At 36.9% G+C, this 14,173-nt stretch overlaps 1 protein-coding gene across 1 annotated transcript in view; it reads right to left on the reverse strand.

The window, feature by feature from the left end:
* The window catches only part of PLBD1 (phospholipase B domain containing 1), a 71,119-nt gene that overhangs the window by 17,176 nt on the left and 39,770 nt on the right, over window positions 1-14,173 (reverse strand). The window contains exons 5-6 of the mRNA XM_081311490.1: window positions 9,272-9,412; window positions 8,720-8,864 (exon numbers count right to left, since the gene is read on the reverse strand). Coding sequence (XP_081167616.1) covers window positions 8,720-8,864; window positions 9,272-9,412 — 286 coding nt within the window. The remainder of the gene's footprint in view (window positions 1-8,719; window positions 8,865-9,271; window positions 9,413-14,173) is intronic.

A 14,173-nucleotide genomic window follows, 5' to 3' on the forward strand; every position in this document is an offset into this window, starting at 1 on the left:
GAACGAAAATGAAAAAAAATCAAAATTTGGCAGATGAGATTTAGAGTTTTCTTTGCTTTTAATAGAAATATAAAAATCAATTATCTAAGTTTCTATTTTAAGAAGCTAGAAAAAAAGGTGCAGATTAAATGCAAAGTAAATAGAAGAAAGAAAATAATAATGATAAAAGTTGAAATCAATGAAGAAGAAAAATGGATAACAATAGGAAACCAATCAATGGAACCAAAATGTGGTTTTTAGAAATTATCAATAAAATTAATGTAATCTTAGCTAGGCTGAAACCAGCAAGAAAAACCTATTGTGAAGCAAGGATGGAGATATAATATCATGAATGGTAAAGGGGACTTAACTGTATATACTACAAACATTAAGAAGTTAAGAAAAATACTGTAACTCATGTCAAAAATATGTAAAACACTACTTGAATGAAATGGTCAAATTCCTCGAAAGACAATTTTTTTTTTTTTTTTTGGTACCGAGGATTGAATCCAGGGGTGCTTAATCACTCAGCCACTCAGCCACATCCCCAGCTCCTTTTTTGTATCTTATTTACAGACAAGGTCTCCCTGAATTGTTTAGGGCCTTGCAAAGTTGCTGAGGCTGATCTTGAATTCACAGATCCTCCTGCCTCAGCCTCCTGAGCCTTCAGGATTACAGGCGTGTGCCACTGCACCCATTGAGCACATATTTTCAAAACCAAAAATTCAAGAATTAGTAAACTGGATCCTATGTCAATGAAGGAAATTAAATTTTTAATTAAGAACTTTTCAATAAATAAAACTCCATAACTGGAAGCCTTCACTGGTTAATTCTATAAAACACTTGAGGGAGAAAATAATACCTGTTTTATACAAACTCTTTCAGAAAACTTAGGAAAAAGAAATAATTCCATATTCAAGATGTAAGGATAAGCTTATGCAGATACCCAAACCACCAGAATAAAAGGAAAGTACAGACCAATGTCTTTCATGAATTTAAGTGAAAAAAAATCCTTAACAAAATATTAGAAAATTGAATAAATAAATAAATAAGAATAATATATCATAACTAAGTGGGATTAACCTAGGAATTCCCCAACTGGTTTAACATGAAAATCAACGTAACTCACCTTATCATTTTATGTATATATCAATAGATGCTGAGAAAGAACTTGGCGAAATACAAAAACACTTTGTGATTAAAAAACAAAACAAAACAAAACATTAAGCAGCAGGGCATGGTGGCTTGTGGCTGTCAACCCAGCTACTCGGGAGACTGAGGCAGGAAGGTTTGAGACCAGCCTAGGCAATTTATCAAGTCCTTGCCTCAAAAGAAAATAAAAGAGACTGGGAATGTAGCTTAATGGCAGAGTATTTGCCTAGCATGCACAAGGCCCTGGATTCAATCCCTAGTATTGAGGGCTGGGAGTCACAGTAGGAAGAAAAACAGACCTTTCTAAACATTATAAAGGGCATCTGCAAAAAGCCTACAGCTAATATCATTCTTAAGGCTGAAAATACTGAATACTTCCCTCCTAAGATCAGGAATGAGGCAAGATTTCCATGCCCACCACTTGACATCTATGCCATCGTGAAGATGTTATCCAGTGCAATCATGCAAGAGAATAACCAAAGCTTCTACAAGGGAAGGAAGAAATAAAACTTGCTTTATTCAGAGATGTCATTATTGGAGGAAAAATCCAAGGAATCTACACAAAAGTAATGAGAATTAATAAATTAATTTAGAGAGCTCTTAGGATAAATAAGTAAACAAAAAAGTCATCTCTCTAAATTGTGGTGATTTAAAAAAACATTATTTTTTTAGATGTTGATGGACCTTTATTTTCTTCATTTGTTTATATGTGGTGCTGAGAATTGAACCCAGTGCCTCACACATGCTAGGCAAGCGCTTTACCACTGAGCCACAAGCCTGGCCTGTACTGTGGTGATTTTTAAATTTTGGCAAATACTTTGGCACATTTTTTTCTTGAAAAGGTGGGTCCATATTTTTTTTCCCTTGAATGTGGGCTAGTCAGAAGACCTTACTTCTCATGAATAGAATGTAGTGCAAGTGACAGCCTGTGACTTCTGAGACTAGGTCATAATAGGCATTACTATTCTGGCTTGTTCTTTTGGACCACTTGATCTGTTGGAAGCCAGGTCCTTTGTCACAAGCATACTTAAACAATTTGAAGGAGAGGCTCCAGCGAAGAGGAACCATCCTCTCAAACATGTGAGTGTCTTTGGAATTTCCTCCAGCTTCAGTCAAGCTGTCAGAGATCTCAGCCCTTTTGCTCCTCAGTCCTTAGTCCCCAAGTCTTCTATCTAAGGCCGCAAACATCATGGAGTAGAAACAAACCATTCATACTCCCTCTGCCCTATCTAAATTTCTGACCCACACAAATCATAGGATACTGATATTCAATGATTATTATTGTTTCAAGTCATTAACTTTTAAGGTAATTTTTACATAGCAGTGGGTTAACTAATACATTTATAAAGCAATGAACAATTAGAAATAGGAATAAAAAACAATTCAGATTACAGAAGCATCAAACATTATTTAGGAAATTATTTAATTAAAGGTATGATTCAAATATGGTTTAGTGTCCCAAAAGGGTCTATTGGGATTGAAAGCTTGTTCTGCAAGGTGCTCTTATTGGGAAGAAGTGGGACCCTTGAGAGAGATCCTTAGTCACGGGAGAGCAAGCCCTCTGAAGGCAGGTCTCACAGAACCCATCCCCTGTTCCTCTCTGTTCCTGGTTTGAGCTGAGATTGCTCACTGACAGTACTCTTGTCATAGTTATACACCCTGATATGACAGAGCTACAAACTGAACTGATGCCAACACCATGTCCTTGAACCTCCAAAACTATGAATTGAAAAACCTCTTCTTCATAAGTAGACCATCAGGTACTTTGTTATAGTGATGAAAAGCTGACTAATGTGTAAATTCTGTATACTAAAAACTATAAAATATTGCTCAAGGTTAAGACCTAAACAGAGAAATATACACATGCCAAAGAAACAGAAGGATTCAAGGTAAATTGGGTGCTTAACAGATTTGATTTTTTAAAGTCTGTTCTAAAAAAGCAGTAGAATTTTTCCTTAACTCCTGAGAAAATTATTTCATCAAAACAAGTTAACATGCAATGCCCTGAGACAATCAAAAGTGTAGCAAAGTGTACTGGGTGCTGATGACTTCAATACCAACCTCAGCTCTGGGCTAGGGACTTTCTCTACTTAGCTTTTAAATGCCTTCCTCAAAATTGTCTAAGTCCCCCACCAACAATATATATATATATATATATATATTCATATATATGTATATATATATATGTATATATATATTCATATATATATTTAATATATATGAAAAAGTAAAATAAATAAAATAAACTGACCAAAAAATGTCTAAGTCCCCCTCTAGCACCCTGAAACTAGTCAGGCTGACAATATCAGTCCATCTTATAAACCTCCTCTTCAAAAATTTATAAATCCCCTTCTCCTGACCAAGACTGACCAAGATAGCAGAGCCATTTGGGTCAGGCTCTCTGAGCCCAGAAAGGGACCCATGTGGGCCCCTGCCTCATGGCTGTTTCTGGGAGCTCCTTCCCTCAGCCCCCACCCACACATGGGTTCAACAAGATGCCAGGAGCAGCTCTGGGACTCAAGCCTATGGCTTGGTCCTGAGAGCCGATCTCCTCAGCAGGCTCTCAGTAAAGTTTTTGCAGGATGATGCACGGTTGAGTTGTCAAAATAGTGGCAACAAGATGATTTGAAGTAACTCTTATGTTCAGGGCTCTAGGTTACCAAAAATCACCTCCTGCCCTTGGGCTCCAGCATGTACTGGGCTCTGTGTGGCCTTTCACCGGTCTGTTTTCAGTGCAGAGCCATATCCCTTCTACTGTATCTGAGTGTAATCCGGAGGAGACAAGAGAACTCCACTTTGAGAGCTGCACCTCTCACCCCTGTAGGCTCTGGGCCATGTGGTATCCCTCTGTGGAGGGCTGGCCTGCCCCTCTGGGGTTTTTGGAGAACCTTGCTCTGTAACAGGAACAGCCCTTTGCAATAGTTCCCTTGCCTCCAGTTGATGAGGTGACATCCTACTCTCATGGGCCAACGTAAACTGGTGGATTTTTCCTTCTGAGTTTGAGACAACTCTTCCAGTTCTGTCCACAGGCTTCTTGCCTATCTGTTCCACTGGTGGTGGCATGGAAGGCTGAGGGAATGATCAGCATGAAAAGTGATCTCTTTCCAAGAAGGCAGTAATTACAGGCTCTAGAGAAGACTGGGCTGATCTACATTTTCACTATAAAATTCCAAATATAACTTTAGTAGCTGGAAAACAAATTATCGTTCACATTATTCATAACACTGTGGGAAGATTTGCATTTGTGGTCAATATTAATGAAGCATCATAAGGATCTGTGAGTCATTAGAAGTCAGTACTCACAGGTGGCAAGATGTACATTTCAGAGTCAGTACGTAAATGGTGTTAGAGAACTACAGAGGCGAGGAGATGGACGTTGTTTCTGGACAAACAGGTTCCAGACAGCCAGGGCTTTACGAGTAATAACAGTGTTGCTACATTTTTCTCATGGGGGTAGGGTGGAGGGAATAGCAAATTAGCCAGGGATAGGAAATTACCAGAAATGGTACACAGATGCTATAAAAAAAAATCTTCACATGTGCTGATTTGATTAAAGACATATCAGTTCCTTCTCTGCCTCTTATTCTAACTTCCATTGGTAAATTACTATATCTTATAAGGGACCATGAATTTTGTAATAATTATTGAAACCAAGTTGTTTACATAGACAATGACCCTACAAGAAAATACTTGCCCAAGGTTTCAGATACTCCAGAGAAGATGGCTTTTGAACAACTTTGTTCTAGAAGTTTTTCATTCCTCACAAGAAGAGCCCTGGTCTGTTTTGCCCAACAACTGATAAGGCTTTGGAATTTAAAAATCAACCCTTCCCAGCCAAATACATATAACCTTGTCAGTTTTTATGAAGTTAACTGAGGTTCTGGTGAACACAGAAAACGAGATTGGCTTCAACAAGTTCACTTGCAGTAGAGGCAGTGGGTCCTATTGTAGTAATGATGATTGATTGTAACAGTGGTCAATTTTGAATATATCCCTGGCTGCTCTGAGGCCTATTTTTTTTAAATTTTTTTATTGGTTGTTCAAAACATTACATAGTTCTTGATATATCATATTTCACACTTTGATTCAAGTGGGTTATGATCTCCCATTTTTACCCCATATACAGATTGCAGAGTCACATCAGTTACACTTCCACTGATTTACATATTGCCATACTAGTGTCTGTTGTATTCTGCTGCCTTTCCTATCCTCTGAGGCCTATTTTAAAAGAAATTTTTTTCTTTTGGCAGTGCTGGGGATTGAATCCAGGGCCTTATGCATGCAAGGCAAGCACTCTACCAACTGAGCTATATCCCCAACCCAGAGGGATATATTTTTCTTTTCTCCCTCTTCCGGCTCCCTAACCTGGGGATGGGGAACAAGATTACCTTTTCCCATCCTAGACCAAGTTATCTGTCCTTGAGCACCAACCCACCACAGGAAGGAGATGTCACTGGAAGATCTAGGAAGAGACTATCTCTCAAATTAGCAGGTGAATTTCGCACACCATCAGGGTGCACCTGGGACCCCTGTCAGGGCATTCCCGGAATGCAGCCTCTGAAGAACTTTCTTTAAAGCCTTGTTTTCCCTGATGGGCGAAACCACAGCCTCTAGAACTGGAGTCCCCTGTGCTTCTCCTTTGTTAGCAAAGGAATAAACCTTCTTTCTTCTTTTTCTCAAAACTGTGTCCTCGTTATTGGATTGGTATTGGGGACAAGGACCAAGCTTTCCGTAACATGATTACTACAGCTTCTTCTATTGTCCTGTGCTGGAATACAATTTGGAGAGTGCCTTCTGACAATTCTTGTTAGGCCATTATCCCTGAAGGATTCTGGCTAGGACAAGGAGCACACAGAAAGTTGTGGTGTGCTACAGTAATTTATCAGTAATTTTTGACATTTTGTTTTCTTCTTGAAAATGGATATCCATCTTTTCTCCACACACTGATTACCATGTATAAAACATTATAGTGGTCTGAATCACCTGAATTATTTTGCACCAACCTTCAAAAGGTTCTGTGGCAGCCTCTCTTGCCCTCCATGTTTCATGGGCCAGATCATTACAAAATGAAAATCTATACACTGTCTCTTCCACTTGTCATTTTAATCATCTTGTATTTATCTTTATTCTCCCTTAATGGCCTCTCTACACTTTCTCTTGACTTACCTAGTGTCTGTTCCACATGGAACATTCTGCCACCACCTTATCCTCATTGGCCTGATTGAAATTGCCTTTATGTCTCAACTTAAATTTGACTCTCTTTTAGAAGTTACTTAGAAGTTTTGGGTTTTTTTTAAATTTTTATATTGCCTTTGTTTAACTTTAACATAAACATACAAACCAATCTTAACACAGAGCATTTTCTCATTTCTCAATTAACTTCACTTTCATCCCTTTTCCCAGCTGCACTGAAACAGAATCAGCAACTAAAATTGTATATCTTAAAAAGTTTACAACATGATGTTTTGATATACAAATACATTGTGAAATTTTAACTATAATCAAGCCAATTAACATATCTAACACTGTATTTAGTTACTATTTTATGGTGAGGAACATTAAGATCTATTCTTAACCACTATCAAAAACACAAAACATTATTATCATTGACTCAGAAATTCTTAACACCCTAGATAATGAAGAAGCCTTCAAAACAAAACAAAAACCCCACCTCTCCTTACTCCTCTCCCACTCAATCTACCATAACACTTCTCCACCAAAGAAAAGCCAACAAGACTCTGAGCTTTGTTCTTGGTTCAACAATGCATGTGACATGAACTTCACAACAAAGCTTAGAGCCATGTTTATTGGATGAATCCAGTTGGCTGATCCCTTTCAATATTTGTAATATAAATAAGACTCTGTATGGTTTTCATGTTTTCTCTTGAGAGCAAAACTATCTAGAGAAAATATTAATCACCTTGTTCTACAAAAATCCTATAAAAAAATCTGGGATATAAACATGTCTTTTGTTCTCTTGCAGATTGGATTGTTCCAAAAAGTTCTTTATATTGTCTATATTATTGACCTATGTTTCTAATCTTGAAAGATTAATATGCAAATGTCAGGAGTTTCATAGAAAATCCTCCGTATCCTCCTCCATTTCGACCTAGGACTGAAAGTCTACTGGAGAACATCAGACTCCACAGAGATTTCAAGCAGTGCAGGTAACCTCTGAGAAATGCACTGAATCACAAATAAGAGGAAGAGTAAGTCTATCAGACTATCTCAGTCTCTTGCAGTCCTTACATGTCAGTCTATAGAACATTAAAAAAAAAAAAAGCAAAACACAGTCAAACTTGGAGAGAGTCCTCAGTCTCCCTCTGCACTAAGAAAATTATGCAAACTAAAATAGACATGAAATCAAACCAAGGATCGAGACAGAAGGACAGAAACCTACTGGGTAGAATTCCTGCTAAGTTGGTGTTAGTACTGTCAAGGACATACCAGGAAGGGCGTACGCTGACAAAGGTAAACAGATACGACAGGTAGTTGGTATGACCACCCTACAAGTTACAGGTGTGTCATTACAAGTTAAAACTGTCCAAGCTCCTCCCACGTTGGACCCTCAGACGTTTGGTAACGTGTCCCCCTTGTCTTTGCTCATGACATTTCCTGAGGAGGTTGCAAACCTGCAATTGAGGGGCCAACTTCAGGTAGCAGACATGCTTCACTGGGTTCTCAGGGTGAGTTCTGTTTTTTAAATCTATATTCCCATGTCAAGAAGCTGTAGGATCTGGAAACACTGGTTTCCACATTCCTGATGACAACCATTGGTGGGAGCTGAGCGGTCGTCGCTTTCAAGGGTTATGTGTTTGTGCCAATTGTTTCCACTTTTCTAAGGTCTGCTTCTTTTCAAACTCCTTTCCTTTAGGTATAGGATCTTGCAGGCCCTTCTCTACAGAGACTATCCTCCTATCCATACCTACTTGTTCAAATTCAGCCATTAGTCATGGTCTATCTGAAATGTCAACCTCTTTCCTTTCCCCAACAGTCAGAAGTGAGTCCTCCCTCTTTGCAATACTCATGACTTCTGTTACACTTCTGTAGCATATTCAGTATCCAGCATCATCATCATCATCATCATCATCATCATCATCATCTGTATTGTACTTATCTTGGCCTCCTGACTATAATGGAAGCCTACATATTCATTCATCCACTCATTAAACAAAAAAAATGTAGAAAGTACTAGGTACTACACACTAGATTAAGTGCTGCAGATATAGTAATGAATAAGAGAAACAAGCAAGCACAGGCTCTGAGTGAAGGACCTGTCGTGCTTCTTTTCACTTCCTCTGCAGGACCTGGGGAAAATGTCATGTACTTAATAAGTGCTCAGCTGGAATTTGTTGAAATGAATTGAGATGCATTCGTTCACATTTACAAAGCGTCTACTTCCTGGCAACTCCATTATCCTATTTATGTCATTCTATTAAATAAGTATTAGAGATATATTCATTCAAAAGGCACACTAAAATCAGAATGTATACTGAGCACTAAACATGTCTTCTCCCTTTCAGTTAACTCTAACTCACCAAGTTTTTATTTTGAAAAAGTACTCAGATATACCTCTAAATTTATTTACCTGGGTAACTGCTGAAAGAGAGGCGACTACTGCTGGTGTCGTTATCTTTGATGTTGAAGTCCCAGTGTTTATATATCCTGAGCATGGCTGCGTAAGTGTACCAGCTTGAGTGAGCAAAAAAGATGTTCTCAAATCCAGGAAGAACCTGTAGCCAGAATCATAGTGAGTGACACAAAGACAGATGGATAACTGACTTCAGTAGTAAGTGCAGGAAGCATGGAGAAGATGTGTCAATTTAGGTGTTTACTGTTATCTTTATCATCAAAAAATATGGCCAAGGAATTGAACATGAACTTTACTGTGCACAAAACAGATGTCTTAACATCCCAAATGAAAGGGAAGCAGAGGGAAATAGCTTCAACTTCCAATTCCCTCCATCAAAGTTCCTTCCAGTTCTCAACTTTTGCCATATCAGGAAGAATACCAGGAACTCATGAACTGATACATCATCAACTGATATTCAGCCAGGGGTGATGAGATGTTGCCATTCTTGGGTGCCATACAGAAAACTCTGTGTGAACCAGGGAAAAGATAGGAGCTTCTATGTCTTACCTTGATAAGAGCAGAACAATGTCCCATGTCCCATCTCTTGAAAACCTTCATGTTGTTGCTTTTTGTGGGAGAAAAAGAGGGAATCAGATCCAGTAGATCTCCAACAGCATTTAGGAACTGAATCTGGAACATGGTCATGGGCTGGGAGAGAACACAGACTTAACATCACTTTGTGACACATGTCATTTTCTAGTTTTATTTTTGTTAAGGTGCCATTAAATTATCCTATTGTGAAGAGTCTCTTAAGTAACAAATGTCCTGGATTTTTTAACTTAACAAAATAATTCTTGTGGCTTTATAAATTAGAAGAGATGTGTTAGCATGTCTGATATCCACAGATATTTGGAATGTCTTCTTAGAAAACAGAGCTTTCTGTTTGCTTTTCTCTACAACAGGTTTTCTCAACCTTGGCATTAGTTATATTGTAAGGCAGGTAATTCTTTATTTTGCGGGGCTGTGCCCTGTAAGATGTTTAGTAGTACCCCTGACCTCTACCCTCTGGTTTTTCGTAGCAGCCTTCTAGGTTTTTATTTTTGGTTTTGGTTTTGGGGTACCAGGGATTGAACTCAGGGGCACTCAACCACTGAGCCACTCCCTAGCCTTATTTTGTATTTTATTTAGAGACAGGGTTTCACTGAGTTGTTTAGCACCTTGCTTTGTTGAAGCTGGCTTTGAACCCCCAATTCTCCTGCCTCAGCTTCCTGAGCTGCTGCACCCAGCCAACCTTCAAGTTTTGACAACCAAAAATATCTCCTCCAGACATTGCCAAGGCAGAAATCACCCCAACAAAAAAACTTTTACAGCAAAAATTTCAGTATAATGGTTCTGATTTTGATTTTGTGCTTAACATAGAATGAACTGATCAGAAGGCGCTAATCCTGAAGTAGCTGTCAGATCGCACTTGAGTGTGAACGTTTTAGAGTTCCCAGCTCCAGCAAGGTGCAATCTACTAGCATATCTCTAGGCTGGGGATCTATAAACAAGCTGGCTTAATAGAGGTGGGGAGACGAATAAATACAAATGACATTTTAACAAAAAAGTAAAATAAAAGCAAAACCCCCCAACCTGATAACTTATTTACATAAATATTCTCTTAGTTTTGCTTTTTTGAATAAGTAATACATTCATTATTCAAGAATTAAACAATAATAAGAAGGTCTTTATTGGATAGTCTCTTATTCTCCATTTGCTTTAATTTCATTCTATCTCATTTATCATTTCTACTAATTTCTTTTGTGCATCTGCAAATTTTTTAAAATGACATATAAATACATTTTTTTTTAACACAAATGGTAGTGTTCTATATGAACTACCTTTCACCTTGTTTTTTTTCATTCATATCTGGGGTCTTTTCATATTGGGTATAAAAATCCCACCCATTCTTTTAAGTAGCATTTCAATGTATGGGTGTATTATAATACTTTTAGCTACTGTTTTGTTGATGGACTTTCAGGTTTGTTCTAGCCTTTTGCTATTATAAACAATACTATTATAATACTTGTGCTATTATAAACAATAATTAATTATGGATGCATTTGAGTCTATGGGTAGAAGAAATTCCTGGAAATGATTTTGATTTTAATTGATATTGCCAGATTGTTCTAGAGGAGTTGTTTCAATTTACACCCTTCCAGCTTCAATAACATTTTAAATATTTAGTTTATTTCCAATCTAATAAGTGAAAACTCTATCCCATAACAATTTGAACTTGTATTTTTTGTTTGTTTGATTTAGGTAAGTTTGAGCATATCTCTAAAAACCTTTGAGTTTGTTTTCTGTAAACTCTTCATATATTTCATTTTTCTACTGGGTTGTTCTTTGTTTTTTTTTCCCCCTTGATTTTTAGGAGCTCTTTAAATAATTAGCAAGATTATCTTTCTGGTTTGTAATTTGCCACACACAATTTTAGTGTGTGGTAGGATCTCAGTGAGGTTTTAATATGCATTTCCCTGAAACTGAACATTTCTTAATATTTATGAGTCATTGCATTTCCTCTTCTATAAAATTCTGTTTTTTTAACCAATTTTTCCATTGAGTATTTTCTATTTTTATTCCATATGTATTTTGGATAAAAAATCTTGTTAGCTAAATGTATTGCAAATATCTTCTTTAGTTTATAGCTTATCTTTCACTTTCTATATAATGACTATTTAAAAAATTATTTTTACACATATTTTTTGTTGTTGATGGACCTTTCTTTATTTTATTCATTTTTTTATATATGGTGCTGAGAATTGATCCATTCTCACACGTGCTAATCATTCTCATGAGTGCTAGGCAAGTGCTCTACTACTGAGCCACAACCCAAGCCCCATATGATAGGGGCTTTTAATCAAAAGAATAATTTTTATTGATAAATTCAGCTGAGCTTATCAATCTTTTTCTTCATTGTAGTGCTCCTGTGTCTTAAGATACCATTGTTTACCTTAAGTCATATTCTGAAGAATGCTCAAAGGTTACTTTGAGGGAATAAGTATTTTTTTGAGGCAGTTACCTATATTTCAAGTTTACAAGACTGCAAGGTCTTTACTTCATTAATTTTTCCAATGCTGAAAATTCTGGTGTCTGACATAATTACTTATTTGCCTTTTTTTACTTTATCTATCCATTCATCCAAATCTATCAAATTTCCAAATACCAATACTAATACTATTACTAAGGTGAGATTATCACATACAGTTTAAGAAGGTTTTTGTTCATTTTTTTGTTGTTGTTGTTTGTTTGGTTGGGTTTTTTTTTTGGGGGGGGTGGGCTTCTTTTTAAAACTGGGGGTTGAACCAGGGCTTTTCGAATGAGGCAGATGCTTTGCTACTGTGCTACATTCCGGCCCTTTATTGTTGCTATTGTTTATTTTTGGTGGTCTTTCTTGTCCCTAGGGTCTATCCCACTAAAGATGTACAGCAACAACAATTTCAATGTCACTTGAAATAATAGTTCTCTGTATAGTTATGACATCACTTGTTACATAGTTAGATACATTTGTTTCAATTTGTTTTCAATTTTAGGGACTGCTTTTCTTCTCTGTGATTAAATGCATTTTACAATTCAAGAACAACATTTATATGGCTCCTGAGTCAAAACTATAAAAAAGGTACATTCACAGAAATGTTGCTTTCATTCCTCTTCCCTCCATTCTCTTTTATTCCCTCTTCAAAAGGTAATTAATTATCGCTGGGTATAGTAGCCCATACCTGTAATCCCAGAGGCTGGCAAGGCTAAGGCAGGAGGATCATGAGTTCAAAGCCAGTCTCAGCAACTTAATGAGGTCCTGAGCAATTAGGGAGACCCTGTCTCAACTGTTTTCAAGCCACTCCTCATTGTTTTGTGCATGTCTTCCTTGTTTACTTTTTTAATTGGTGCATTATAATTATACATAATAATAAAACTTTTTACATATTTGTATATGGATGCTATAAAATTATAATTTGGTTAATATTGTTCCCCAGTACCTCCCATTTTCCTCCCTTCTACTTTCCCCCTTGACACCTTCCTCTATTCTATTGGTCTCCCTTCTATTTTCATAAGATAAATACACGCCAACTACCCTGCCCTCCCTTTTCCTCTCTAGCTTCCACATATGAGAGAAAACATATGGCCCTTGATTTTATGAGTATGGCTTATTTTGCTTAACATAATGCTCTCAAGTTCCATCTGTTTTCCTGCAAATAACATAATTTCATAATTTCATTTTTCTTTATGGCTGAATAAAACTCCTAGTTCCGTAATTTGCCTATTATGAATTGTGCTGCTATAAACATTGGTGTAAATGTATTTCTCTAGTCAGAATGGCAGCCATCAAGCATACAAATAATATAATAATAATGTAGGGGGCAAAAAACATTTTTTACACTGTTGTTGGGATTATAAATTAGTACAACCACTGTGGAAATCAGTAAGGAGGTTCCTGAAAAAAGACTAGAGATGGAATCACCATGTGACCCAGCTTACACCATCACTCCTTGGTATTTATTCTAAAGAATTAAACTCATTTTCATTTTTTATATGAAAGACAGCCCACAATACACCCTGTTCTTCATCTTATATTTTTACACTTAATAACAAATCCCAAAGGTCATTCCCTAACAGCATTTGGAGGTCTACCTCATCTTTGTTCACAGCTACATTATTGACACAGCCAGCCCTCTATGTATCTGACTGCTTTCAGTCTTTTGCTATAATAAATTATCTGCCGTGAATACACTTATAAATTTGTCATATCGTATTTTTGCAGTGCAAAAGTGTATATCTTTGTGATAATACTGGAAGTGGGATTGCTGGGTAAAAATCAAATGTAAATATATGATTTGGATACAAAGTGACAAAAGTTCCCATTCACAGTGAACACACCAGTTTGCATTCCCACCAGGATTTTAGGAGAATGCTTTCTTTTCCCATAGCCTTGCCAACAGGGTGCACTTTCACATTTTGGAATTTTTGCCAAACTGGTGAGAAAATATTTACCAGTATGGATTTAATTTATATTTCTAATCTTATGAGCAGGGCTGAGCTCATATGATTAACAATCATGTGCATCATTTTTCTGTGATGAGGTGTATATATATATATATACACACCTCTCTCTCTCTCTCTCTCTCTCTCACACACACACACACACACACACACACACACACACACACACCTACATACATATTACCTCCAGAAAACAAAATGCCCACAGTAATTTTTGGAAGATATCCAATGGTACCTTGGAAGCCTCAATGATTCAGTAGTTTCCCCTAGAATTACTATGTGTATGTGTTTATATGGATGTTGTGGATTGTGGAAATCAGAACTTTATCCCTAGATATTTGTCTTAATTAGCCTATAGTTTAAAACACTAAAATCTTTACCAGGTTAGTTAAAAAACCACTATGTTCACATCATGTTTTAAAATTTCATCCT

The sequence above is a fragment of the Spermophilus citellus genome (genome assembly GCF_964194105.1).
Source record: "Spermophilus citellus genome assembly, chromosome: 10".
In the NCBI taxonomy this organism is placed as follows: domain Eukaryota; kingdom Metazoa; phylum Chordata; class Mammalia; order Rodentia; family Sciuridae; genus Spermophilus; species Spermophilus citellus.